Here is a 24,519-nt window from a genome sequence, read left to right as displayed (position 1 = left end):
AGAACATTGTTCTGCAGGGCTGGACCATCCCAAACAGAAGCAAGCCCGTCACCTTTGATGGGCCTGAAATAATCGACAACAGTCCAGTATTTGGCAACTGATTTGGGATTTTTTTCAACTTGCAGTTGTTCTGCGTGATGCATTGCAAACTACTGATGAGCAACATTGGAGCTGTACATTTTAATGCATTTTGGCATTGAAGCAAGGGCCAAAGAGTCCAGGTTCTGCCAGAGCTGGGCAGCAAGGCTTGTGGCTGAAGGAAGATCTGTCTTTACCCATTCCCTTTTAAATTGCCCACTGGCTAGAACAGCCAGAAGGGGGCAAGCAACTTTCTCTGGGAGCAGGCTTTTGTTCCATGCCACCAGAGATTGCTGATTTACTTTTCAAAGGTAAAGGTGCCGTGCTTCCAAAAAATACACATCGGTTTAGGTGTTGCAGAAGGGATTTGCTTTGTTCCTTTTGCGGCTACACTTCTGATGCTTGGCACATTGTTCCCCTATCCGCCTGGAAGTGTGCAAGTGCTGTATCATTAACGTTGTTTAGAGCACCATCATCCAGCCAGTATTACTCCTGCTGCTTTGCAACTTTGAAGGACCCTGCTGTTTCCTTAAGGGAATGCTGTTGATGTAAAAAAAAAAAAAAATAAATAAATCTTCTGCCTACAGAGGTTTTCTGTAAAGCTTGCTTAAAAGCTTGTCTAAAGGCTTGTCTGTGTCAAGGAGCACTGTGCTCCTGCAGCAACCGGGGTGCACGTCTTGTTGATTTTTAGCTGTGGTATAAAGTAGGTCCTGCAGTGAGGTCGTGTAGCTCTGCTTGCACAGGGACCTGTAATGCAGATGAGCTACAGCAGATTACTTCAAGTGAAGAAGATTAGAGTTGGGGGGAGAGCTGCCTTTGCTCTTTGGTTTGTTCTTTTTCTGCATGTGTCAGCACTCTGTGAATACAAACCTTCTTTATATTCAGTTAATTCCTTCCTCCGTGTTTGTTTGGACCTTTTACAAAGCAGCACAGAAAAGAAAGGCATTTAAAAACAGGGATATGGTTGCAAAGTCAGAAGAATAGGCAGAGATAACACCTGGAATATGTGGGTTTGATGTGTGGGGTCCTTTTTAGTCTTATTTTGTGAAGTGGCTTAGTTTAGAATACTCTTAATAACTTCTGACTGGCCTACTTAATTCCATTAATTGTCTTTTAAAAAGAGGATAGCTGCGTGTTTAGCAGAAGATACAAAGCCCAGCTTTTTGTGGAGCTCTCTTACTCCAGCAATTGCTGGTGGAGGTTTTCTGGTGTCTGGTAGCGCAAGGAAACCTACACTGCTGGGGCTTGCAGTGCAAGCACCAACACGGAGTCCCTTTGCTATCTATCCAGTCTGGTTCCATGAAACATGTAGGAACTGAACCACTTTGGGGCCTGTGCTATTTGTCAGACTTGACAGAAAACACCTGGCAGATTTAGTAGTTGTTAGGGGACTCATCAATAGAGCTATGTGCAGCAAGATCACATTTACTTTGTTTATTGACAAAATCAGGCTAAATGATCTCTCAATCTTTTCATCTCCTTCTAATGGCAGTAAATATAATTAACAGCTTGACTTGACATTTTACTTGAGAGTCAGTCTCACAGGAAGGAGAGATGCATGCTAATATTTGGGATTTTGAAAAACTTCTGGAGCCTTTGACAGCAGCTGAGGTGGTTAAAATCTGACCAGGGTCAGCAGGGACCTCTTACTGTGGTCAACTCCGTAGGAGACACACTTCTGTGTCTTTAGTCTTGTCTTCCAAGGGCACAGCTTTGTGCTCTCCATATGCATTTGTTTACCCCTTCCTGTGTCTCTCCCTGACTTTAATTAGTTGGTAGCTCTTTGTCAAGTTTGACAGACAGGTGGAGGTCCCAGAGACTGGCATTTTCCCCTGGTTTCGTGAAAATTGTTGACTGAAAATCCCGTGAAAGCTTATGGTAGGTCATGCTGAGGTGAACAGCTGCACTGATAGAAATCCATGTGTGGTCAGACATCCGAGAATTGTATGGGAGCGTGTCCTTACAAATACCCCAGCCTAAGAAAAGCTTCAGTAAGAGCTGATTAACCATGTGGCACAAGACTGGCAGATGGGGCTTCTGTCAGTCCCGGTGCTGACAGAAATACTCATTATGGTTGCTGTGCAGAATTAAATCGTAGGAGCAGAGAATATCCCAAGCTGGAAGGGACCCACAAGGGTCATTGAATCCAACTCCTGGGTCCCCAAAGGATCACCCAAAAGTCAGGCCAGATGTCTGAGAGCATGATCCAAACACTTCAACTCCTTCAGGCTCGGAGCTGTGCCCACTGCCCTGGGCAGCCTGTCCCAGTGCCTGACCACCCTCTGGGTGCAGACCCTTTCCCTAACCCCCAGCCTGACCCTCCCCTGTCCCAGCTCCATGCCGTTCCCTCAGGTCCTGTCGCTGTCCCCAGAGAGCAGAGCTCAGCGCCTGCCCCTCCGCTCCCCTCGTGAGGGAGCTGCAGGCCGCCATCAGGCCTCCCCTGCCCACCTCCCTGCCTTGCTGTCCACCACAACCCCCAAATCCCTTCCTGTGGGGCTGCTCCCCAGCCTCTCGTCCCCCAGTCTGCACGTATAGCCCGGGTTGCCCCATCCCAGGTGCAGAATCCAGCACTTGCTCTTGTTAAACCTCTTGTGGTTGGGGATTGCCCGGCCCTCTAATTTGTCGAGATCCATTTGTAAGTGGATCTCAGCAGCTGAGAGGGGACTGCCTCCACTCCTGGTTTTGTAGTCTTTGCTGTGGGTAACCAGCTTAAGCCAAACAGCAAAGTGAAAGCTATTTGTGCCAGATGCAGCACCCTGTGTGGGGTAGGCATTGCACAATTGGCTACATATGCTCCGCAGAGAGGTCTTGGGCTGCTTGATGCATCTGAGATGCAGCTTTAAGACAGTAAGACTTCAAAAGCAAGGCAGCTAATGGTAGCATGGCCTTTTAATGGCAAGTGTTTCTCCTCCTTCTGCATCCCTTCAGTTAAAGACACTTCTAAGATTTCTCAAGGAATGTGATACCCAATTTTTGTTGTTGTTGTTTTGTTTTTTCCTATATAGGTTTTCACGGTTAGTAAGCCAGTTACCACATCCCTGTAAGATACTTTGTCTGTTAAGCAAATGGAAAGTGTGAACAACACAAGGGGGAAGAGACATACGCTGGATCATGCAGAAAGCTAATAGCATAGCTGGGATTAGGCTTCTGGTGAACTGCTTCCCTCATCTTCACAAACCACAAAATTTGCAGGTTTTCCTTTGCTACTGGAACTGGAAATATTAATGGCTTATTTATCATAGACTCACAGAGTGGTTTGTGTTAGAAGGGACCTTAAGGATCATCCAGTTCCAGCCCCCCTGCCATGAGCAGGGATGCCACCCACCAGACCAGGTTGCCCAAGGCCTCATCCTTCAGCACCTCCAGGGATGGGGCATCCACAGCTTCTCTGGGCAGCCTGTGCCAGGGCCTCACCACCCTCTGAGGGAAGGATTTCCTACTAACGTCTAAGCTAAATCTCCCTGCTTTTAGTTTAAAGTCATTACCCCTTGTAATCTTCACAACCCGTGCAAGGTTAAGAGTAATGAATTTTATACATTAAGCCTATTATTAATGCTGAAAATGTTGGCCTAGGAATGCTTGAGAATATAATATGTGAGAATTCACCTTGGTCCCCAGTGGCAAGTATTGATTGCTTATATAAATACTTTGTTACTATTGACTCAGAGGTCAGCATTTTCTCTTAACTTCTGCTGCATCAGATCATGTACATGCGCATATCTGAATTATCTTTATAAATGAATAATAGCCTCATATTTTTATTCCTCTGTCTTCAACTGTCTGCCTCTTTTTTGATAGTGTTAGTTCAGAGAGAGACATCTCAGTCTGTTTTCCTGAAAGTTTAACAAGTGTTAGTACTGCTTTTCAGACAGAAGTAGAAACCTCTGCTAACGAGTGGGGAGCTTATTCATCAGATTTTTGCAAAAGTAATCTGTCTTGCTTTCTTTCTGTTTTTCTTTTTTTCCATTTTCAAAGGTGTTAAAAGTAAAATGGCATAACCCGTGGGACAGAAAAGACAATCTTCTGAATATAGACTGCTGTAATGCTACCTTACTAAGCCTGAAGATGGCCTAAAACAAGAGAGAGAGCTGTCTGTTCTAATAGCAGTAGGATATTAATTCTGAAGCATCTGTTACATTAATGCTGTTTCCACATGAATGGTTCCTCAGAAAAAGCTTCACTCATTTTAAAATATAAACTGAGTGAAAGTACATTCTTTTTTTTTATTCAAGTAGCTTTTTTTTTTTTTTTTTAATTTAAAAAAATGATTTAAGCCAACTTACGGTATTCAGAGTCAAGTCACCCTACAGAATTCTGCTCATAGTTCTATTTTTCTTACATATTAGTTTAGAAATTGCTCTGCTTTGAATTATAAGTGGTATTTAAAAAAATGAATCTGTGTAGACCATGCCTAATATGCAGTCTACAAACATGTTAGTCCTCCTGAGGTTTATATGGGAGGGCTTGCAGATAAGGCTGCAGAGGCTGTTTAAAGAATAATCAAAGGATTGAAGAAGAGCCTGGAAATAAACAGGATGTGTGAGAAAGAGCTATGAGACTATAGGAGAATTTGCTATGATGTTGTGGTTTTACGAATGTGTGGCTGTATCATATACCTCTGCTGTGGAGCCCTGGCACATCTTCGATGTATAGTGGCCTCTGAAGGCATGCAGAGGCTCTGGATAGTCAGTACTTAGCAGCACACTGGAAGGCTAAATTGTGTTCGGGTTGAGTGATGTGTTCGATTCACAAGTTTCTTCAGATGTTTTATAGAGCAATGTCAGCAAACAAATCATATTCCTGAACCTTGCCACCAATTCAATCCGTTGTTTTTATAAGAGAGATAACAATTGAGCTCAGTGAAAACTGATACTGAGGAATGGAAATAGTGGCCTACTGCCTGGGTTTTCGTTCCTCTTGAGGGTAAGCTGATGTATGCTTCTCTTAGTAGGTTAATTTACAGCTTAAGTTATCAATAAGCTTGTACGTGTTGTCAGCACAGTTTCCTTTAAATAACTGTGGAACTTAAAGCTTTTATTATTTTTTTTTCCCCAGAAAATCAGTGTCTGCATGCTTAGAACTAAGTATGTAGTGGGAAATAGACTGGGGAAGGTTTGCCTCTGGAAACATCACTCCCTGCTTGCCTGCCCTCGTGCCCTCCCGAGAATCGGTGGCAGAGCACTGTGTTACTTGGCCTTGGGACTAGGGAGTTGGGTGCAAGCCATTCTCAATAAGCCCTAGAGCTAAAAGATGTTCCTCGGGGGTCTCTTGATGTGGATTCAGTGCAGCACAAGGCCTCTTGGGGCTTCAGTGCAGGCTGGAGGCAGGCTCCGAGGCCGGACGAGCCGCGGTGTGGATCTCCTGACGGTGCTGTGGGGCCCTGTAACGAGACCCATCCGTCTTCCCCCTTTCAAAGTGGAGAAAGTGGAAGCTGGCACGGAAAGTGGAATCTGGATAATAACTCACTTTCTAGTGGGAGTACACAATACAGACTTGGAAATATTTTTGGTCTCTTTAAAATTAGATTAGAAAAAAAATCTCGTCTATGCTGTATGCGGTAGTTTAGAGGACCTTCGCATTTACATTTGTTTTCTTTCTCTGCAGCCTAATGAAAAATAAGTTTAGCGAGATGAGATGAAAGCAATGTTTTGCTAGAGCTAAATATAAATCTTCCTCTTAACTCCAGAGTGTCTGACAAATTGAACTACGCAGATTCACTTCAGCTGCTCGCCAGGCTGATTGCTGCTCCAAGTCACAGCTTCTCAGGTTTCTGTCTAGTGACAGTCTTGCTTTAAAGCAAGTCCAGCTTTCATGATCTCTAAATTAAAACAGCACAGGCTAAATCACGGATTACAAGAATTGGCCGTAACACCCAGCTAGGACTAAAGCCAGAGCATTCCTCCATGCAGGGATGTAATACCCTGCGTGAAGGCAGAGCGGTGGTCAGCTTCGGAAGGCTAGGAGCAATGGGCCTTGACATATTAGAGTGAAATGGTGAAGCAGAGGTGCCCAGCAGCTTTAAGAATTAATGGAGGAAAAATTGGTGTATTTCTGAATCTGATGGGCTTTATTTAAATATTTTTTTCTAGGTGGAATAATGGTGAATTGTAATAGTGGAGGCTTGGTGCCAGCAATGCCAAGCCCCCAGGCTTTAGGACGAATTGTGCTGCAGGAGGTATCAACAAACAAGCAGAAGGCCTGAAATCTCTTATGAGTTTTGCAGAGTGGACAGCAGGACCTTGTGTCTTGCCTATAAGGTTTCTGATGTCTTGTAGGAAAAAGAGCAAAAGCATGTTCTCAGGGGGCAGTTTGCTCAGACAACAGGCCCGCAAGTGCTTTAAGAATGGTGTCAATGAAAACCAAGGCTTACATTCTTGCCTGCTTTATGTGTGACGCTTTCTAGGTTTTGTTTACCTGCAGTGACTTGCTTAGTTTGTTGCAGTAGAGTTTTCACAGATGGCTGGGGAAGGTTTTGATGTGTTGAAAATGTTTTCCTGATTCTGAACCAAGAATGCAATTCTTGCAATTCTATCTCTCATTTCTTAGTGTTTCAGGTACCCAGTATTCTTGCTTTTGATGTGTATTTTGATTCTTGTTTGCAACTCAGACTTGGAATATGTGCATGTAATAAATCTGTTGTCACTTTATACTTCTAGGTCCACTGGCCTTCTTTCCTCAGTGGAAGTTGAAACATTATGATGTTGTTGTAGGTGTTTTGTCAGCCCGACACAACCATGAACTGCGCAGTGTTATAAGGGACACTTGGTTCAAGCACTTGAAACGACATCCTGCACTGAGCCACCGGTAATCTCCAGTGTTTTGTATTTTGGGGGCTTTGAGGAGAAAAGAATACAATGCACGAATATCTTGATTTAATCCTGTTTTTTGGAAAGGATTTTTTTCTTAATTTGTGAACATTTTATGCTCTGATTTGTGTTTTTTTTTTTTTTTTTTTTTTAATTCTGCTTAGTACTAAATAAAAATACTCCTTATTCTGGGCTGGAACTATTTTTATAGAGGTAATTTTAATTGTTAACTGTATACAGAAACTTCTAACTGGTCAACTGCTCGCTGCTATTTGTTCTTGCAATGAATTACCGTTATTCATTAGTGATGTGTAGGACTCCTTTTTTTGCATTGCAGTGTACACTTCAAAATACTTAGTAATTCAGGATACTTGAAAGCAAGCAGGGTAGTATTTGGTGAGAGAACCACAAAATCTTTTGCAACAGCTTCAGCTGTAGAGTTTGAGCTTATTTCCTACTGAACCAGGTGCCCCAAATAGCTGCAGTGGGAGTGACCACCAGGAAACCTTCCTCGTTGCTTGTGTAGACCTGGCAGTCTGCAGGCCAGTCAGTCTGTTTCTGCTGAGGAAGTTCTGCTGCAGCTCGTTCCCGTAAATGTTGTCATCTCAATAGGCCTCACCTCTTGGTACCTGCCTTGCACTGAAAGGCACTCACTGTTCACAAATTTGGTGTCAATGTGCAGTTTGGAGTGAAGCATGGCTGCTTCAGTCATCTAAAAATGTGATCTTTCATAGCCTGTATGGAATTTGAGGAGGATATTTGGCTGCTAATTGAAAGACTAGGCTAAGGTAGATACTGAGGTGGAGGCATAAGGTGTCTCCTGGCTGCAGCACAGGAGCTGTAAGGAGCAACCTGTTGTTCAACTACAACCCAAAGCTGAGACATTATAGCAGGTACTCTGGAGTCTCTGTCCCTCTCTTGGTACTATTGTGTCTTTTTACCTCATTTATTGCCTTTTGAATGCAGAATATATATTAACCAGATTTTAATTAAGTAACAAAGCCTGGTTGCTGATACTCCAGTTCCCTCATGTAAAAGGTGTGAAAGGCCCATGTGGGTTTGGAATTGAGCCCCCATACAGGGATGCGTGTGGTTGCTCTGCACAGAGACAGACCCTCACTGCTTATTTTAAGGAGTTCAAAATCTTAATCCTGTGAAAGACAGGCTGTTGTGATGAAATAAGTTTATTGCAGGTGGAGGGAGGAGGGAAGAGAACTGGTGTTAATAAAACCAAATTATTTTAGTGTCCTTGTGAAGTTTATAATAGGTGCGCATGGTTGTGCTGTGCCAGTGGAGGACAGAGAAGACCCCTATTCCTGCAAACTTCTGAACATCAGTAACCCAGGTACAGAAGTTAACTTCTAAAATTCCATAGTCTGAACTGCAACTGATCACCTTCTTGAGAGTAATTTGGGGTGCTTAACTGAGAGAGCTAGGCCTGAAAATGAACTTCATTAACTTTCACCTGTAACTTGCCGTCCCGACAGCTGTGTAACCTTCCTGAAAGTGCCCAGTGTGGGCGTGAAAAGGAGAGACCTGTGAGGGTCTGAAGGGGAGGCCATTGAATTCTAATGGATTTGCATTCTCCCTGTGTCAAGGAACGGTCTCCCATGCAGTGTATGTTTTTGCTGTTATCCCTGTGTAAAAAGAAGCTGGGGAGAGCTGTAATGACCCAGTCCAGTAGCATACATGAACAGAGTATCATGGTGGGGAAAGGTGTTTTGAGTGTCAGGCAAACTTTTGTGTTGGTGAAGTGAGTTTTAATCAAGTCTGGCTGACAGATTTTCCAGATCTTGCCGTAGAAAGGGAACAATTAGGAAAAGTACAATGGGGAAAAACGAAATGCTGCCTTACGAAAATACCTGAACTAAAATTATAAATTTATTCCTGTCACTTCTTTTTTCCCAATTTATTTTTGCTTTTTAATTAAGAGTTAGCTAGGGACTGTCTAGCCCTTAAGCCATGATTTACAGTAACATGAAACATCCGCTACTTTGTCTTTGAATGGCAACAGCCACTGCTTAGCCAACCTCCTGAGAATAAATGGTACCTCAGGGCTTACGGGAGGGGATAGTGCCAAAAAACAGGCTGCCGAATAAGGTGGAGGTGTATGCCATTTTGATACGTAGTTGTTTTAATATATTAATATGCAGATATTCATGCAATCAAATAGCATTTTTGTCTTTACTCTGTGGATTTATTTTGTTCCTAGTCTTTTCTCTGTGGATATGTAGGCATTGCCTTGCAACTGCTGGTAGCCTGCAGACTGCTGCATTGCTTTGAGTTTCTCCTTACTGCAGTCTGCAGTCAGTTGTCTTTTCTTCTCCTCCAGTATTTGGTTGTCCTTGTGCACTTGCCAGCCATGCTAATTAATCAGCATGCTTTGTGTGTATTCAGTGTGATTACTGTTTGTCCAGTTTGAGAACTATGAAATCTTCTCATATTATCTCTTTCTTTTTTTCATACAGCTTTGAATCAGGAAATTGAAGCATTCAGTCTCCCTGAGGACGTACCTTCTGTGCTATCTGAGGACAGAATTGTCAGTGTGAACTTTCGTGTACTTTACCCCATTGTCATTACCAGTCTTGGGGTATTTTATGAGGCCGATGGGGTGGGATTCCAGAGGAACATCACCGTCAAGCTGTACCAGGCAGAACATGAGGTAGAGTATTGTAGTTATCTTTTGAGAGTGAACTAAGGCATGTTGTCTCTTTATTGTGGATTAAATTCTTACAGAAAGCACCATGCTGTGTTGATGATTTAGAAGTACTTAACTGGCAAGCATATGAATTATGTTTTTCTTCTGCTGCATCATAAATTCTTATTTCACAGCTATATATGTCCCAGATGGGTAGAAAAAAAAATAAATTGACAAAGTACTATGAATTAATTGAAATGCTTTTTGAAAGAACACTAATATCTAATTCAAAGATACAATTCTGATTACATTTGAAATTCTGAAATATTGATAGGTATTAAGGAATAAAAAATAAACTATTAAATATATTTAAAAGGCATTCCCGGAAAGACACATTGCCTTTGAGGCAAAGAGATGCAGTATAGCTGTAATTTTCTTCTTGTCTGTCCTCTGTCAAGAAATTTTGACTTTTATAGAAATTGTTGTTTTTTACAGGTAGCAATCAAACTTCAGTGATAATTCCTTCCCCCCCCCCAATCTCAGTTATGGGTTTAATGGACTAGATTAGTGCTTGTGGAATGAAAACATGGTGGGAAAAAGATGATTGAGCATGATTAGGGAGCACTTCTTTAGTGTGCAGGTGATGGAGCTCTGGAATAGGTTGCCCAGAGAGGTTGTGGAGTCTCCCTCCTTGGAAAAATTCAAAAGCCTCCTGGGCATGGTCCTGGGCAGCCTGCTCTGGGTGGACCTGCTTGAGCAGTGATCTTGGACCAGGTGGGCTCTAGAGGACCCTTCCCACCTCAGCCATTCTGTGATCCTGTGGTGTTCGTTGTATTTAGTATATTGTATTTATCTCCTATAATAACTTGATGGGCAAATGTCAAGACTTCTGACAATAATACAGAAAGAATTTTAAATTTAAGTAAATTATTAAGTACAGAAAATATACTGATGTATGGCTTTTATGATGAACATTTAAAGAGTGAGTTTTCTATTGAAAAAGAAAGTATACTATAATCAGGTTTTTGTTTGCAAAATGGTAGAATAGTAAATGTTGACAACAACATAACTTGATCTGCATTAGCTTTTTGCTTACAGTGAAGGTGAAAAATTAGGATCTTAGGAAAGCTTGGACACTTTTCTACAGATTGGGAATCAGGCAGCGCAGCATCTTTATTTCACGTGTTACCATCTAAGAGCTGTTTGGTGGCCTATTTAATACAGTCACAATTAAATTTTAGGGGTCAGCATCCTCTGTTGCATGTAATAGTAGTCAGCTATATAGACAGAAGATGAAAAAATCTGTTATCTAGGACGCTGAGTCTTCCAGATGATGTGCTGTGTTGGCTGGGTTGTAGCTGAACTGGTACTCTTGCTCCATCGTTGTTTGCTTCTGCCATCTCAGCCCAACACCTGAATTTTGTGCACTCTGTGAGACTGTCTTGAGAAGAAAATTGTGTAAGTTTTATACAGTCAATACGTCTGTTTCCATTGTAACTGAGATGATCAAGATTTGTATGATCTCACAGTCCTTGTGATGTGTTTTTGTTGCTGTTATTCACAGGAAGCTCTCTTCAGTGCCCGCTTTAGCCCACCAAGCTGTGGAGTGCAAGTGAATAGGTTGTGGTACAAGCCAGTGGAGCAGTTCATTTTGCCAGAGGTATGTGCAGTATCAGAAGTGCTTGCAGTTCTTTTAAATCTGCCAGAGATACTGACAGATGAAACTGGCCTTTGCTTGAGGCAGTGAAAAAAGGCAAAACGAAAACCTTTGGAGTGGTATTTGGGGGGATATGCTGAAGTCCAGAATTTCTTTCATCATCTCATCATCACCAGTAGTTTAAAAAAAAATGTGAAAATACAACATGATTAAAAGACAAGCAAACAAAAAAACTTGGCAATTAGTAGCAATTTCAGTATCATGGAAACTTTTTTTTTGTTTCTGAGTGAAAATTGTACCTGCTTAGATTGTGTGGGAAAGTTTACCAGAGAATGGGACGCTTCTTTCTGCCTCCTGCTTTTTCTGACATTGGTACAAGAGATAATTGAGGGTAGGCTGGCACAGATTTCTACAGAACAGGTGGAAAAGAGGATTCTGGTTCTGGTGCCTGGGACACAACAGCAACGTATTGTGTGCTGTGATTGCAATGACAGTATGAGTTGGCTAGTCATAGCTGAGATGCACATAGCTGAGATATTTAGGACTGCTGAAGTTTTGGCTCTTCCATGTCTGACAGCAGCAGTGGGGATATTGTTTGTTCATTGAGCCATGCAAGAGAGTTTCAAGGAGGTCTTTGGTAGGATCTACGTATAAAATAGCAGATGGAGTATGTGTCACAGAGGCTGATATTTGGGGTTTCAAAACTTGTCAACAGCTGCTCAGAACTTTGGGGAAATACTGCTTTCTGGGCAGCTTTAGCATTCCCAATTGTCCTGAGAAACCTGCCTAGAAACCCCTAGCTAAACTATCAAGGCAGACTATAAAGTTTTGCTTTTTTTGGTTGGTTGACCCTTTTTGTGTTTTGGAGGTACAATCCTAGGGTTGGGTTTTAATATAGAGCTACAGTTGTGGGTGCTTAGGAAGGAAAATTATTAAACAAGAAGAAACAGAATATAAGTAGGAAAAAAATCCTGATGTTGTTACAGTGAAGGTTTAATGAATACAAGTTGACTCAGAATGAGAATTCCAGTTCAGTAGATGCTCTGAGGTACAAGTTTTTCCTGATGGACTCCCAATACCTCTTTAAATATGTCAGCTTCCATTTTAGGCTGTTTCTCTTCATTTAAATATTATTCAAATTACTGGGCATTTGCTGCTATTTCTGTAGGTTGTCTTTGCCCTGTGTTGTTTTACTGTTGAAGATATTAAATGTTGTATGAGAGAATGGAGTGAGAGACTGAAGGGAAGGGGAAGATATTTGGGGCCAGTTTAGTCTCCAGTGTGTTCCCCTGGTTCTATGCAAATTACTGTATTTGGAAACCAGTTCTTCTTAAGGCAACTCTGCAGCTGATTAATTGGTTTGTCATCTTAAACAATTTTTTAACTTTTTGCTTTTCTTAGTAACTTGCTAATATAACATGTAAGTCTCTTCCTGTGAGACTTTGTTCCGAGTTACTAAAATTCTAGGCAGTTGTAATTTAGCTATAACTGATGGCATTTTTCATGAAAGGCAGATGGGAAGTATTTCATTTAGAAAGGGGATATTAGTATTCATATATTTCTTTGTGTGGGCAACCTTAATCTGATATATGTCATCCGCTGAATGCTTACAGGATAACATGATGTTTCTAATGTAGATTAATAGGGTTTATGCACAGCATGTAGTCTTCTCTGATACTTAAGATGCTGAAGCATACAAGATGATTCAGAAGAGATAGAACACCCACACGTTCCTGCCTACTTGTTTGAGAGCAGTAAATTTAGCGAACAGTTTAATTGTCAAAAGATGGTTTCTGAGACAATATCTATTCTCTGCCCTTGCACCTTCACGAAGTAATGGCTTGTACAGACTGCTGAAGAACTTCATTCATCTTCCGGCTGACGTGCTGCTCTTTCTCCTCATCGGGGGGAAAAGGAGGGAAACGCAGCATTAGAATAAGCATCTGGCAGGCCAGATTGCCAAAGACAGAATTGATCACTCAGCTTTGCAAGGACTGAAAGCGCAGAAGAGCAGAACTACCGGCAGATAACTAAACCTCATACGTGGGGCTCCTGCAGCCAAGTCTTAGCGATGCACTTCTGCTGACAAAAAGCCACAGGCCACTTGTGAAAATGGGACTCTGTGCCATATGTGTTCAGTGCTACTGATGGGGAGTAGTTGGAGAAACAAAAAGGACAGCACTGTTTAACATTAGGAAGGGAGTTTGGCAGGGCTGCATTTTGTCAGTACACCTGTTCGGTATTCACCATAATTGCTGCCGCGTTCTGGCAGCAACAGGGTTGGAATTTAAATGGGGAAAAACAGATGATGTAGTCTCAGGTGTGCCACTAGTGCTTTGCTTTCAGCATTTTTAGGCCTTGGCTTCCATTAAACAGCTTAGAGTAAGAATAGCTGAAGGCTAAAGTAATTAGAAAATTTGCTTACAAGTCTCTCAACCTGGAAAGTAAAGATAGTTTGCAGCTTTACAGCACTTTGCATTCAGGGTTCACTGGTAATAACTGTTTAAGACTCTTGGTACATGTTTGAAGTCAGTGTCAGTAATACTCAGGGGTAAGAACTTTAATGTTTCTGGTTGCTGAAAAGCAAAGGGACTTACAGCCTTACTTAAAACAACTTAACAAAGGTTGTGTCTACAGAAACACAGAAGTGGGATTAAAGCCCAGTCTCTACTGCAAGAAAAAAAAGAAGTTAGAATGGTAGATGAAAGCCACTACAGATAAAGAAATTGTATGTATGGTTTTCAGTGTGCAGGGTGTTTAGGGGTCCTGACACTAAAAAATGTCTCAGTGGTGGTCCACTTGCAATAGCAATGCTGTTCATGACAAATGACATCTTCCTGAACCCACGCTCTGGCAAATTGCTAGCTTGTCATCTTACCTGTCCGCTGTGCTGCTTTCTATTTTGTTAATCACAGTACTTTGATACTGTGATTGTAGTCAATTGTTGGTGTTCCTGGAACAAGTGCCAGAACTACATTTTACTGTATCTTGAAGTGTATCTTGAACCTTAGACTTTATTCTAAATCTGGTGTTTTATCCCCTCATAGAGATATTTTTGAAGAAATACGTATAAGCCTGTCTTTCTGTTTGGTGCTTTGTTCTTGAAAATGCAGCTCATTCCATTACATAATTTAAAGTTAACAACTGCTTCCTACCCTGCTTCAGTACAGTTCAATACTTCTCGGACTTGGGGCTTGATATTGCACAAAATTTTAAATCCATAATTTACAGCTGTTGCTTACAGAAACACAAATACACAGCAGGCATTTGGTGAGGTCCTCTTCATCATTTGTTAACGTACAGTACACACAAACCTCTTATTTCTCATTTGGAAAATAAAACTTCAGGAATTCTGACACAGATCTAAGAAATCTACAGAGTCCTGGAGATCTGGGGGTGTTCAGCCTGAAGAACAGAAGGCTCCGGGGAGACCTCATGGCAGCTTTTCAGGACTTAAAGGGGGCTTATAAAAAAGAGGAAGAGCTTGGGCAGATAGCAGTAGGACAAGGCAGGATGATCTTAAACTGAAAGAGGGGAGATTTAGATTAGACGTTAAGTGGAAATTCTACACTCAGGATGGTGAGGCCTTGGCACAGGCTGCCCAGAGAAGCTGTGGGTGCCCCATCCCTGGAGGCGTTCAAGACCAGGTTGGATGAGGCCTTGGGCAACCTGACCTGGTGGGAGGTGTACCTGCCAAGGGCAAAGGGGTTGGAAGTGGGTGAATTTTAAAGTCCTTCCAACCTGAGCCATTCTGTCATTCTGTGATGTAATTAAAGAAGTAAGGGGAAGATACTGAACACGCAAATCAGGCTTGAATAAACACTGACTAGCTCCATTATTATAAAGCTGGCATTATAAATAATACATGAGAACCTTCTGAAATGTGCAGCTCTAATTAAATACTGAGACTGCTGCAGATGTGTTAAGACCTGCCTCTGGAGAAAAGCAAAGAATTGAGCTGTACTGTAAGCTGGACATCATGGTTAGTACCTGAAGAGCTTCTGGAGAAGTTTTCTGAAGTACAAAGAAGCTGAACTGGGAAAAAGTTGAGAGGCTAGTACAAGCAAACAGACTTCCAACAGCATCAGAGAGATGTAACTACAAATACTTGAAACAAGAATTTGTACTCTCACTACAAGAAGGACATGGAGGCCCTGGAGCATGTTCAGAGAAGGGCTACAGAGCTGGTGAAGGGCCTGGAGCACAAGGCCAGTGAGGAGCGGCTGAGAGAACTGGGGGTGTTCAGTCTGGAGAAGGGGAGGCTGAGGGGAGACCTCATTGCTCTCTGCAACTGCCTGAAAGGAAGGTGTGGGGAGCTGGGGGTCGGCCTCTTCTCACAGGTAACCAGTGACAGGACCAGAGGGAATGGCCTTAAGTTGCACCTGGGGAGGTTCAGGTTGGAAGTGAGGAGACATTTCTGTCAGAAGGAGCAGTCAGGCACTGGGACGGGTTGCACAGGGAGGTGGTGGCGACACGAACCCTCTGGGGGGTTTAAGGAAAGGCTGGACATGGTGCTTAGGGATGTGGTTTAGTGGGTGACATTGGTGGTAGGGCGATGGTTGGACCAGATGATCTTGGAGGTTGTTTCCAACCCTCATGATTCTGTGATAAGTCATTTCTCTGTTCTGAGGTCTACACCATCTACCAGTATTTTTCCTGTGAAACTGTGAGAAACAAAACTGAATGCACTCATTTAGCAGCCAGGAGTGTAATAGTCCCACAACTGCTCCATACACCCTTGATAAGGGTGAAATTGCTTTAAAAAATAGAAAAATATAATACTACCACCACTGTTCTTAGCTGTTCAACATACCATTGTCCTTTTGCATGTTCTCAGGGGTTTTCAGGAAAGTCTTACATAAAACAGGTAATAGTTGGACTGTTAGGGGGATTAGCTTCAAGTTGAAATGAAGTGCTTTTAAATGCAAGAAAAAGTACATTTGAAAATGCAGTAATATAACTTAAATTGAGAGTTAAAAATAGAAAGTTTTAGATTCACTTGTTTTTCTCCTTTCCCTACCTGCCAAGATGTGAGGCCAGAGTTCTGTGACTCTCCTACAGTAGCTTGTGGCAGCTTTGTCAGGATAAAGGTGGCAATGTTTTCCTTTGAGTTTTGCTGATGTCAGGACCGTGTCTATGATCTCTGGTTTTGACAGATAACTAAAAAGCAGCACTTATTTCCAAATCTATTTTAACATATTCTTTTTGTAATGTAGTATTCTGTATTTGATTTAAAAAAAAAAAAAAAGTCAGTTCACATTTGAATGCCATCTTAATGATGTTAAAAAGCCAAAGGCTTTTACAGTAGATTCCTGTTAAAAGTTTAATGTTCTTAATGCAGATTCATGATTAGTCCTAAAAGCACGACAGTATTACTGAGTTTCACAGATGTATTTCTTTCATCTGACTTTTTTTGAAGTGTAAGTAAAACATTCATGTTGCTTGTTGAAGCTATCCATTTTGTGAAGTTGATTATTTTAAAAAACAACAACTGTTTGATTTTCATCCTTTAAAGTCTTCTAAATACCTGTGTAACAATATTATGCTCTCTTAACAGAGTTTTGAAGGCACCATTGTGTGGGAAAGCCAGGATCTTCAGGGTCTTGTTTCAAGAAACCTTCACAAAGTGACGGTGAATGATGGAGGGGGTGTTTTCAGGATCATTACGGTGAGTCAGCTCACCTTCCCTTCCACCATGTTTCCATTTTTCCCAGAAGTCTCACATATTTTGCGTTTTGCTTTCCTGTGTTTCTCCATGAAACATGAATTCAGTTGGGCTTCTCCTCTGGTCTCAGAGCACAGTTTTGCTCTGCCTGGGAAAAGGACTGCGTGTTGTGTTTTTTTTTCTGTGAAAAGTTTGGATACTTAAATATGCTGTGCTGTTGTAGGTTAGCCAGAAAAACTTTAAATTTTGCTCTCAGCTCCAAAACTACTTTTTCTTAAAGTTCTATTAGGTGATGAAATTAGTGTAATTGAGGTATGCAGTGCTGCTGTGGTTTTGTATTCATGGTGCCAGTAGTTTTAAGTGAAACTTTAAAAAATGCCCCAAAACGTTACAGTTAAAAATCTTAGTCTTTCATTATTCAGGTTGGAATTTATACGGGGAAAAACAGATGATGTAGTCTCAGGTGTTAACCAGAATTGCTTTCAACTTACTTTATTCTCAGTTTCCAGAAAACTTCACACCTTAAAGTCAGAGGAAAATGGGTCAGTAATGAGAGATGAACTAAATTATTTCTTTCCATTAATCTGTCTTTAACAGGCAGGGGAAGGGTCATTGCCACATGAACTCACAGAAGGTGTGGAGGGTATAGCAGGTGGTTTTATCTACACTATTCAAGGTAAGTCTGCAAAACAGTGTCATATTTGACATTATGATTAAAAAAAGGAACTTTTTTTTGAGGGTAAAATTGATGCTCTCTATGAACCTGACTCTATGAACCAACTTCAGGTTAATTTCTGCTAAAAATAATCTATTTTTTTAAATGCCCAGTGTCAGTGTCCTGATATGGTTTGTCTGCTTGCCCTTTGTTAGCCACTCCAATTGACTTTTATCCCATAATATCCCAGATATAATTGAGCAGTCAGTCCTGTCATCTTGCCATTTGTGTAGCACTGAGGGGTGCTAAGGTCCATCCAGCCTGTCTGTGAAAAATTCTTTAGTACCATAAACCATCTTCTTACCAAGAAGTTTGATATTCTTGCAAGATCTTTTTATCTTTTACCCATAGTCAGTTATGTGATGAAGTTCAGCAGGGGCCGCCTATACCAAGGCAATGCCAGTGTGGTTATATTTAGAACAAGATATTTTTGTTTGTTTTGGGTTTTATATAACAATAGCTTTTCTAATCTGCTGGTAAGAGTGGACAGCTCTTTATACTAAACAATTTTATAAAGTTGTTTTGTTACTGAAAAGGATACTTTTTTTTTAAAGACTATATATATATTGTTTTTTTCTATATTGTTTACTATATTGTTACTATATTGTTTTTGTTACTATATTGTTTTTTTCTGCAACTTTTGACCTCATAAATTTGTGAATTAATTGTAGGATTTTCATAATTTCATCGAACACCTTTTCAGATTTGTTTTTTCAGTATATTGTGTATGATCCAAGAGAAATGTGTAAACTATTATGTAGATACACATCTTTGTTTAGTGATGGGTGCTGTTTCTTTCAGAAGGTGATGCTCTTTTAAAAAGCCTCCATACTCGCCCAGAAAGGTTTACAAGTCACTTAAAAAGTCTTGCGAGAGAAGATACTTTACTGAAGGAAGAAAGCAGTACCTACGATGATATTGTTTTTGTAGATGTTATTGACACTTACAGAAATGTTCCAGCCAAACTGCTGAACTTCTACCGATGGTAAGTTGGAAAGACAGCATTTTCTCTTACGATTGTTGTCGTTTGTAGTGCAAGATAATCCGGCATGTTACATTATCCAACAGCTTCTGCAAAATGCATAGGTCATGTGATTTCTTTCATTAAGTTGTGTTCCTCACAATTTTGGGGCACATAATGTATCTAATTAATAAAATAATGAGATCTGTATTTCTTGGATGGTCATCCTTGGTGCCTCAATTAAGTCTGACCTAGCAAAACAGACTTCTGCTCTCAGATTCCAGGTGTCAAAATTGTCACGTGTCCTTGAATTTCTTTTAATTTGTTTCTAACTGAAAACTAGCAGCTTTAGTCTTCTAAAAGATGGTTTTTGGCCAGCTTGTAAACTTAGTGTTTTGGTTTGTGGCCATTGCCTGTTGTTGCATCAATGGACACCACTGAAAGTAGCCAGGATCAGTTGATTTTTACACCTTATCTTCAGGTATTTGTAGGTGTTGATGTGATCCCCCCAAGCCTCCTCTTCTCCAGGCTGACCAGTCCCAGCTCTGTCTTTCCTTGTAGGACAGGTGCTCCAGCCCCAAATCATCCTAGTGGCCATTCACCAGACTCTCTCCATCTAGTATATCCGTGTCTCTCTTGTACTGAGGAGCCCAGAACTGGAGGCAGTCCTTCAGCTGTGGCCTCAGCAGTGCTGGATAGAGGGAGCTTTTGGGTAAAGGGGGGAAGGAAGGTGAGAGAAAGAATTTCCATACTGCATTGTGTTATCTGCAGAGAATCTAGTAAATTATCAACTCTAATTTGCAGGTATTCTCATTATTCTGAGACAATCGCTTCGATTTAATTGGTACAGAGTAAGAAATATAGCTGACAGTTTTAGCTGCTTGCAATATTACACATTTACTTAACAAATTTCATGGGTAAGAACGTAATTGAAAACTGAAACATGCTTTCAATTCTAAAAAGGCAGTTTATATGTCAAGACTTAAACCTCAGTGATCATTTCTTACAGGTTAGCAAAATCTTCAGGATTTGGTAATAAAAAGCTTAAGGAAAATGCCTTTCTGGCTAAGAGAAATTGCCCTTTAAAACAATGTTTGATTAAACCAAGGAATAATAATAATTCCTAGAATCTTGAGCTTCTTCGATTATTTTATAAGTGACAGATATTAAAGTACTTCAGACAGATAAATTTTTATTTTGTCCATACTAGAAGTGTGCTTCCCTGAGGAAGCCTACTACCAAGTTTTTTTCCACAGGTGTTCCATATATGCCCCTACAGCTGTACTACCCTTGAACTGTCTGTTCCCGAGGAATAGACTACCAACATGTAGCCATTGGCTTTTAACAGCTGTGCTGCCATCATCACCAGGCATTCACATCCTTCTGAGGTCAATACTGTTTAAGAGAGATTCATTAGTAAATCTGCCATCTGTCCTGGAGAACAAAACTGCAAGTTCCTTCAGCTTTTACACAAATCCATGCTATAAGATTGTCATAGGATGGAGCTGCAGCTATGCCTTAGTCAATAGGGAAACCATTTAAAAGTTGAGGGAGGCAGTATCTTTCCTTACATCTTCCTTCCCGCTCTGCTTCCCTAAAAACCCTTGTGGAGTGTATTGTCACAAAATTGTAGTCTGTGGGCGATACAGCTCAGCATCTTATCACTTTTCTTTTTGGCTACAGGACAGTTGAAACAACAAGTTTTGATTTGTTGCTGAAGACGGATGATGACTGTTACATAGATTTGGAGGCTGTTTTTAACAGGATAATGCAGAAGAAACTGGACAGGCCAAACATTTGGTGGGGAAAGTAAGTTTTTTTTGTTGTTGTTTATTTTTAAGAGAAACTGTTTTTAGTGAATGGTTTACTGCTTTAAGGCTTTCTTATGTGGGTTCCCATCTTTTGCACTTGGAAGTTAGTTATGAAAAGACGACTTTGATACACGTAGCACTTTGAATCTTAGAATACAAAAATCAGTAGTTTACATTGATGTTCCGGAAGGTGCCTCTACAATAGGTTGAACTTGCTGAGTACCTTACCTAGTTTTAAAATATGTTGTATGTGTATGTCTTTGCCATGGTACTTAAGTAAATAAAAGTATTACAGCAGTACAAGAAAGTTAAAATGTGAGCAAGTGCTAAAACTGTCAACATTACTTTCTCTGAAGCCACTATGATATGGCTGGATGCCTGGGGAAATGGGGTAAACAGGAGAAACAAAACTGACTGTAGTCTGCACAGTATTTTCAGGTCTGAATGTCAGGCATGGCCATCTTTCTGTTGTCTGAACTGGTGGGTCTGATTAATGATGAAACTTGTAAGTTCCAGCCGTTCCAGCTGCTGTAGGGAAATCTCTTCTGGAGCATGGTTTTGGCTGTAAGACCCGAGGTTCTGATACCAAAGAGATTGTCCTTCTCCTCAGTGTCCCACCTGTGCATCCGTTTGCATTGCTGCCTACCATGGGCCTGCTTCTTGGCCAGAGGTTTCTGGATGCTTGTTCAGCTTTCTGGGTACTGGCTGAGTGTACAGGAGCCTTCTGAGTGGCTTTAGGAAATCCCCCAAGCCCTCCTACCTTTCAGCTCAGTGACATCTTGTATCCTCGGATTTGAACAATGGTCAAAGTGAAAATAAAACGCTGTTAGGCTTCTCATAGAACTGTTTCTGGTGTGTGGAGCCCTTGACTTCCTGAGCAGATGATAAAGCGGTTAACGTATCTGGCTCTTGAGGTGGATTTATTGGTGGTCTCCCTTCCTTCTGCTCCTCTGAGAAATCAAACTTTGCACTCTTCACCTAGTCCTCATTATTAAGCTCTCTCTAGTTTAGATAAGTGTCTCATTTGTTGCCCAGTGTTTCTTTAATCTGTTAATACTTTATAAATCCTATCATTCTTAGAGAGAGTGATCTGAGTTCTTGTGAATTCTGAAATTGCCAGCTTACTCTGGCATTTTGTAGAGACAATGAGATCCCAATTAAACTGGGAGCTGGGTCACTTGCAGGCACTGCATGGAGCAGTACTTGTGTGCTATCAGTTCATGGTCCGTTTCTGCCTGACACTTCCTATTGCGCGGTGGTTTTATTCACTATTTTTAAGTCACCATTTAAAAAGCTTTTTTAGCTGATTTAGAGTGTTTCAGGACTGCATGGTTAGAAAAACAAATACTCTGGGGATCCTACTCCAGAACTGCATCTCATCTTAGAAGATGATTTTCTTAGTTACTGCTCTTCTGTTCTTTTAAAGCTGCAGTCACAAGACTAATCTAGGTAATTCAGGTAATTCTGCCTGTCATGTCTGCAAATGACCAGATTTTATGATACAGGTAGAAAATACCAAGCTGTTTCTGAAGGGACTGAGTCCGATGTGAATGCTGTAAATTAAAAGGTGATTCACTGAAGTCAGCTCATCCACCATGGTGTTAAAAGCGAGTTCAGAATGGTACTTTTTCTTGACCTTAGTTAGGCACAAATACTCCAGATAGAAAACTGATGGAAACCTGAAGATTTCCACAAAGATCTGTTTTATTTGTAATATGGTCCTCTTTTCCCTGTGGTGTACGATACACTGTTGAGTGTAACATGTTTCATATTCTAGTACCAGACTTGTAGGCTTGCCTTCAAATAGCCATTATGTGAATTTAGGAGGATTTACAATGCTTTCTTCTGCAGACTGAAAAAAGAAATTTGCTGAGTCTTGCTGTAGAAAGCGTGTTAAAGTATGAAGTCATTTTATTAGGTCACTTAAAAGGAAGAGACAAGTAATGCTGTTAGGGGAAGAGTTGGACAAAATCTTTTCTGTACAGGTAATGTCTTCGGCATAAAATCTCTACTGGTTGCAGTCTTCTGGTAAGACAATCGTGAGGTACAATGAACAAAGCTGGAATCACTCAGGAGGAATGAAGTGCTTGGCAAGGCAGGTTCCCCTCGGTTTGCGGGGTGCTGCACCCCTCCTGCCGTGACTCACCAGAGCGGAGGATGCAGAGTCTGAAGTGGATCTGGGCATCAGCTGTGGCTTACCTGCTGGGGGTTTGAATGTGTCAGCTTCAGCTGCGCTGTGCAGTCTGACAGCAGCTCTGACACTCCACCCTAACTCCTCGCTGTTGGGGCTGGTTCTGAGATGACAGTTCTTCGCAGCTCACTAAAGGTTTTAGCTGCTTATGCTCACGACTAAATTCAGCAGTGCTTGAACCTGTTTGCAAAAAGCAGGGAGAACCTGCTGCATCGACACGGTTACAGCAGTTAGATTGTAAGGTAAGAGGAGCGTGATGCCAGCCTGTTCCTGGACAGCACAAGCAGACACCGCAGCCTGCCAGGGGCAGCAGGGCTGCGTGCTGTGACAGCGTGCCAAACTTCTGCCACTCGGTCTGGGGATGGGACTGTGCAGGCCATGCTTCTGGCTTTCTGCAGGCATTTCATAGTAAATAAAACGTTCCCTGGGGAAGGAAGCTGCCAGGACGGTGTTTGTAGTTCAGTGATGGCAGCCTTTGTTGAACATCTGTTCAGTTGAGTTTCATTTGGAAAATAGCTAGAGAAGGTGGTGGCTCCCTGAAAGCTTTGACAGCAAATCAGCATTGAGAAAATAAAGCCGGGTCTAGCATCCCTTTCCAAAAGATGAGATGGTCTCATCTGCTCTGGTCATGACTAAGTTTTCTAGGTAGAAATTTGCTCTAGTATGGCTATTCTTGGTAGTGGATCAAAATCCAGTGCTTTGTCTTGCTTCCTGTGTTTAAAGCAGCCCTGAGTTTTCTCAGGAAGATGGGCTGTGTCACACTGCTGTATCTGTGTGCCTGCTGGGGGCACTGCCTTTGTGTGGTGCTGTAACCAAAGGGGATTGGGCACATGCAGCTGCCAGAGAACCTACACTGTGATGCTCACACGTGTCTGGACCAAAACACAGCAGTGGTGCAGATGTGTTAAAGACCTGACTGTCAGTGCTGTGTTTGTTTCTGTTCTGAGAACCTCCTCAAGATCAAAAGCAGACAATAGTTGCACTTTCAGGTGTTGTGTTGGATTAGGTATGTGCTCGAGAGAAATGAGGCTATCTGAACTCCTTCTACTTCTCCCCCTTAGTACTGCTTGCTATTATTGTTACTTCAGTGGGCAGCTGTGTTTATAGGTTTCTCGGAGGGCGCTGTACAAACATCTCACAGGTCTAACGTGCTCTTCAGTTTCAGACTGAACTGGGCAGTTGATCGAACTGGGAAGTGGCAAGAGCTGGAGTACCCAAGTCCTGCGTATCCAGCCTTTGCTTGTGGGTCTGGCTATGTCATCGCCAAAGACATCGTTCAGTGGCTGGCAAGCAACTCTGAAAGATTAAAGACTTACCAGGTATTACAGCTTTGATTCAGTTCTTCTATCTTAAACTGCTTTGGGGAGCAGCACGTGCACTGGATGAGTGGGAAAGAACGCTGCCCGGGTGTGATTGTTGGGGGCTCCTGGCTGATGCTTCAGCTTATTGCAGTGCTTTTGCTCACTGTGCTTAGTGTCCCTTCCAGCTCAAATCACAGCTGTTTTGGACTGAGAATCTGGTGTGGTAATCTTGTTTTTAGTACTGTCTTCCCCGTGAAAACAATTTTACCACAGAAAAGGTGGGGAGAATTAATGGGACACCTGTAAGCTACTCAGGCATAGCTTTTTGTAGGTGCCCTTTTTACTGCAGGCACATGCTTCATGCTCTCCTGGTGCTAATACCTATTTTTTTCCCACGTGTTGTCTCAGGGTGAAGATGTGAGCATGGGCATCTGGATGGCAGCTATAGGACCCAAGCGATACCAAGTAAGTCTGCAGAAATTTTCAAATCTTATTGGAAGAGATCATGACTGTTGCTCTAAGTAGCATAAATAAAATAGGGGGATCAAAAAAGTTTGCTTTTTACAAAAATTGAAACAGCCATTGGATCAAAATACAGAAAACTTGTTAAAATGTATTTGAAACAAACAAACAAACAAAAAAAAAAACAACACAAACCCATCCTCCATCCCCCAATTGCAAGTTCTTTGAATAGCT

General features: G+C 41.6%; 1 protein-coding gene across 3 annotated transcripts in view; it reads left to right on the top strand.

The window, feature by feature from the left end:
• Window positions 1-24,519, top strand: part of B3GALNT2 (beta-1,3-N-acetylgalactosaminyltransferase 2) — a 30,714-nt gene that overhangs the window by 3,382 nt on the left and 2,813 nt on the right. Inside the window, exons 2-11 of one of the 3 annotated variants that reach the window (XM_068676202.1) lie at window positions 6,735-6,882; window positions 8,129-8,229; window positions 9,353-9,546; window positions 11,087-11,182; window positions 16,737-16,847; window positions 17,442-17,520; window positions 18,364-18,544; window positions 20,204-20,329; window positions 23,682-23,841; window positions 24,232-24,288. In XM_068676202.1, coding sequence (XP_068532303.1) covers window positions 6,735-6,882; window positions 8,129-8,229; window positions 9,353-9,546; window positions 11,087-11,182; window positions 16,737-16,847; window positions 17,442-17,520; window positions 18,364-18,544; window positions 20,204-20,329; window positions 23,682-23,841; window positions 24,232-24,288 — 1,253 coding nt within the window. Of the gene's footprint in view, window positions 1-6,734; window positions 6,883-8,128; window positions 8,230-9,352; window positions 9,547-11,086; window positions 11,183-16,736; window positions 16,848-17,441; window positions 17,521-18,360; window positions 18,545-20,203; window positions 20,330-23,681; window positions 23,842-24,231; window positions 24,289-24,519 lie in introns of all 3 variants that reach the window. The other 2 variants (XM_068676203.1, XM_068676201.1) reach the window with 2 other exon arrangements.

The sequence above is a fragment of the Anas acuta genome, chromosome 3 (genome assembly GCF_963932015.1).
Source record: "Anas acuta chromosome 3, bAnaAcu1.1, whole genome shotgun sequence".
Lineage (NCBI taxonomy): Eukaryota > Metazoa > Chordata > Aves > Anseriformes > Anatidae > Anas > Anas acuta.
This window is presented reverse-complemented; position numbering and strand designations above follow the sequence as displayed.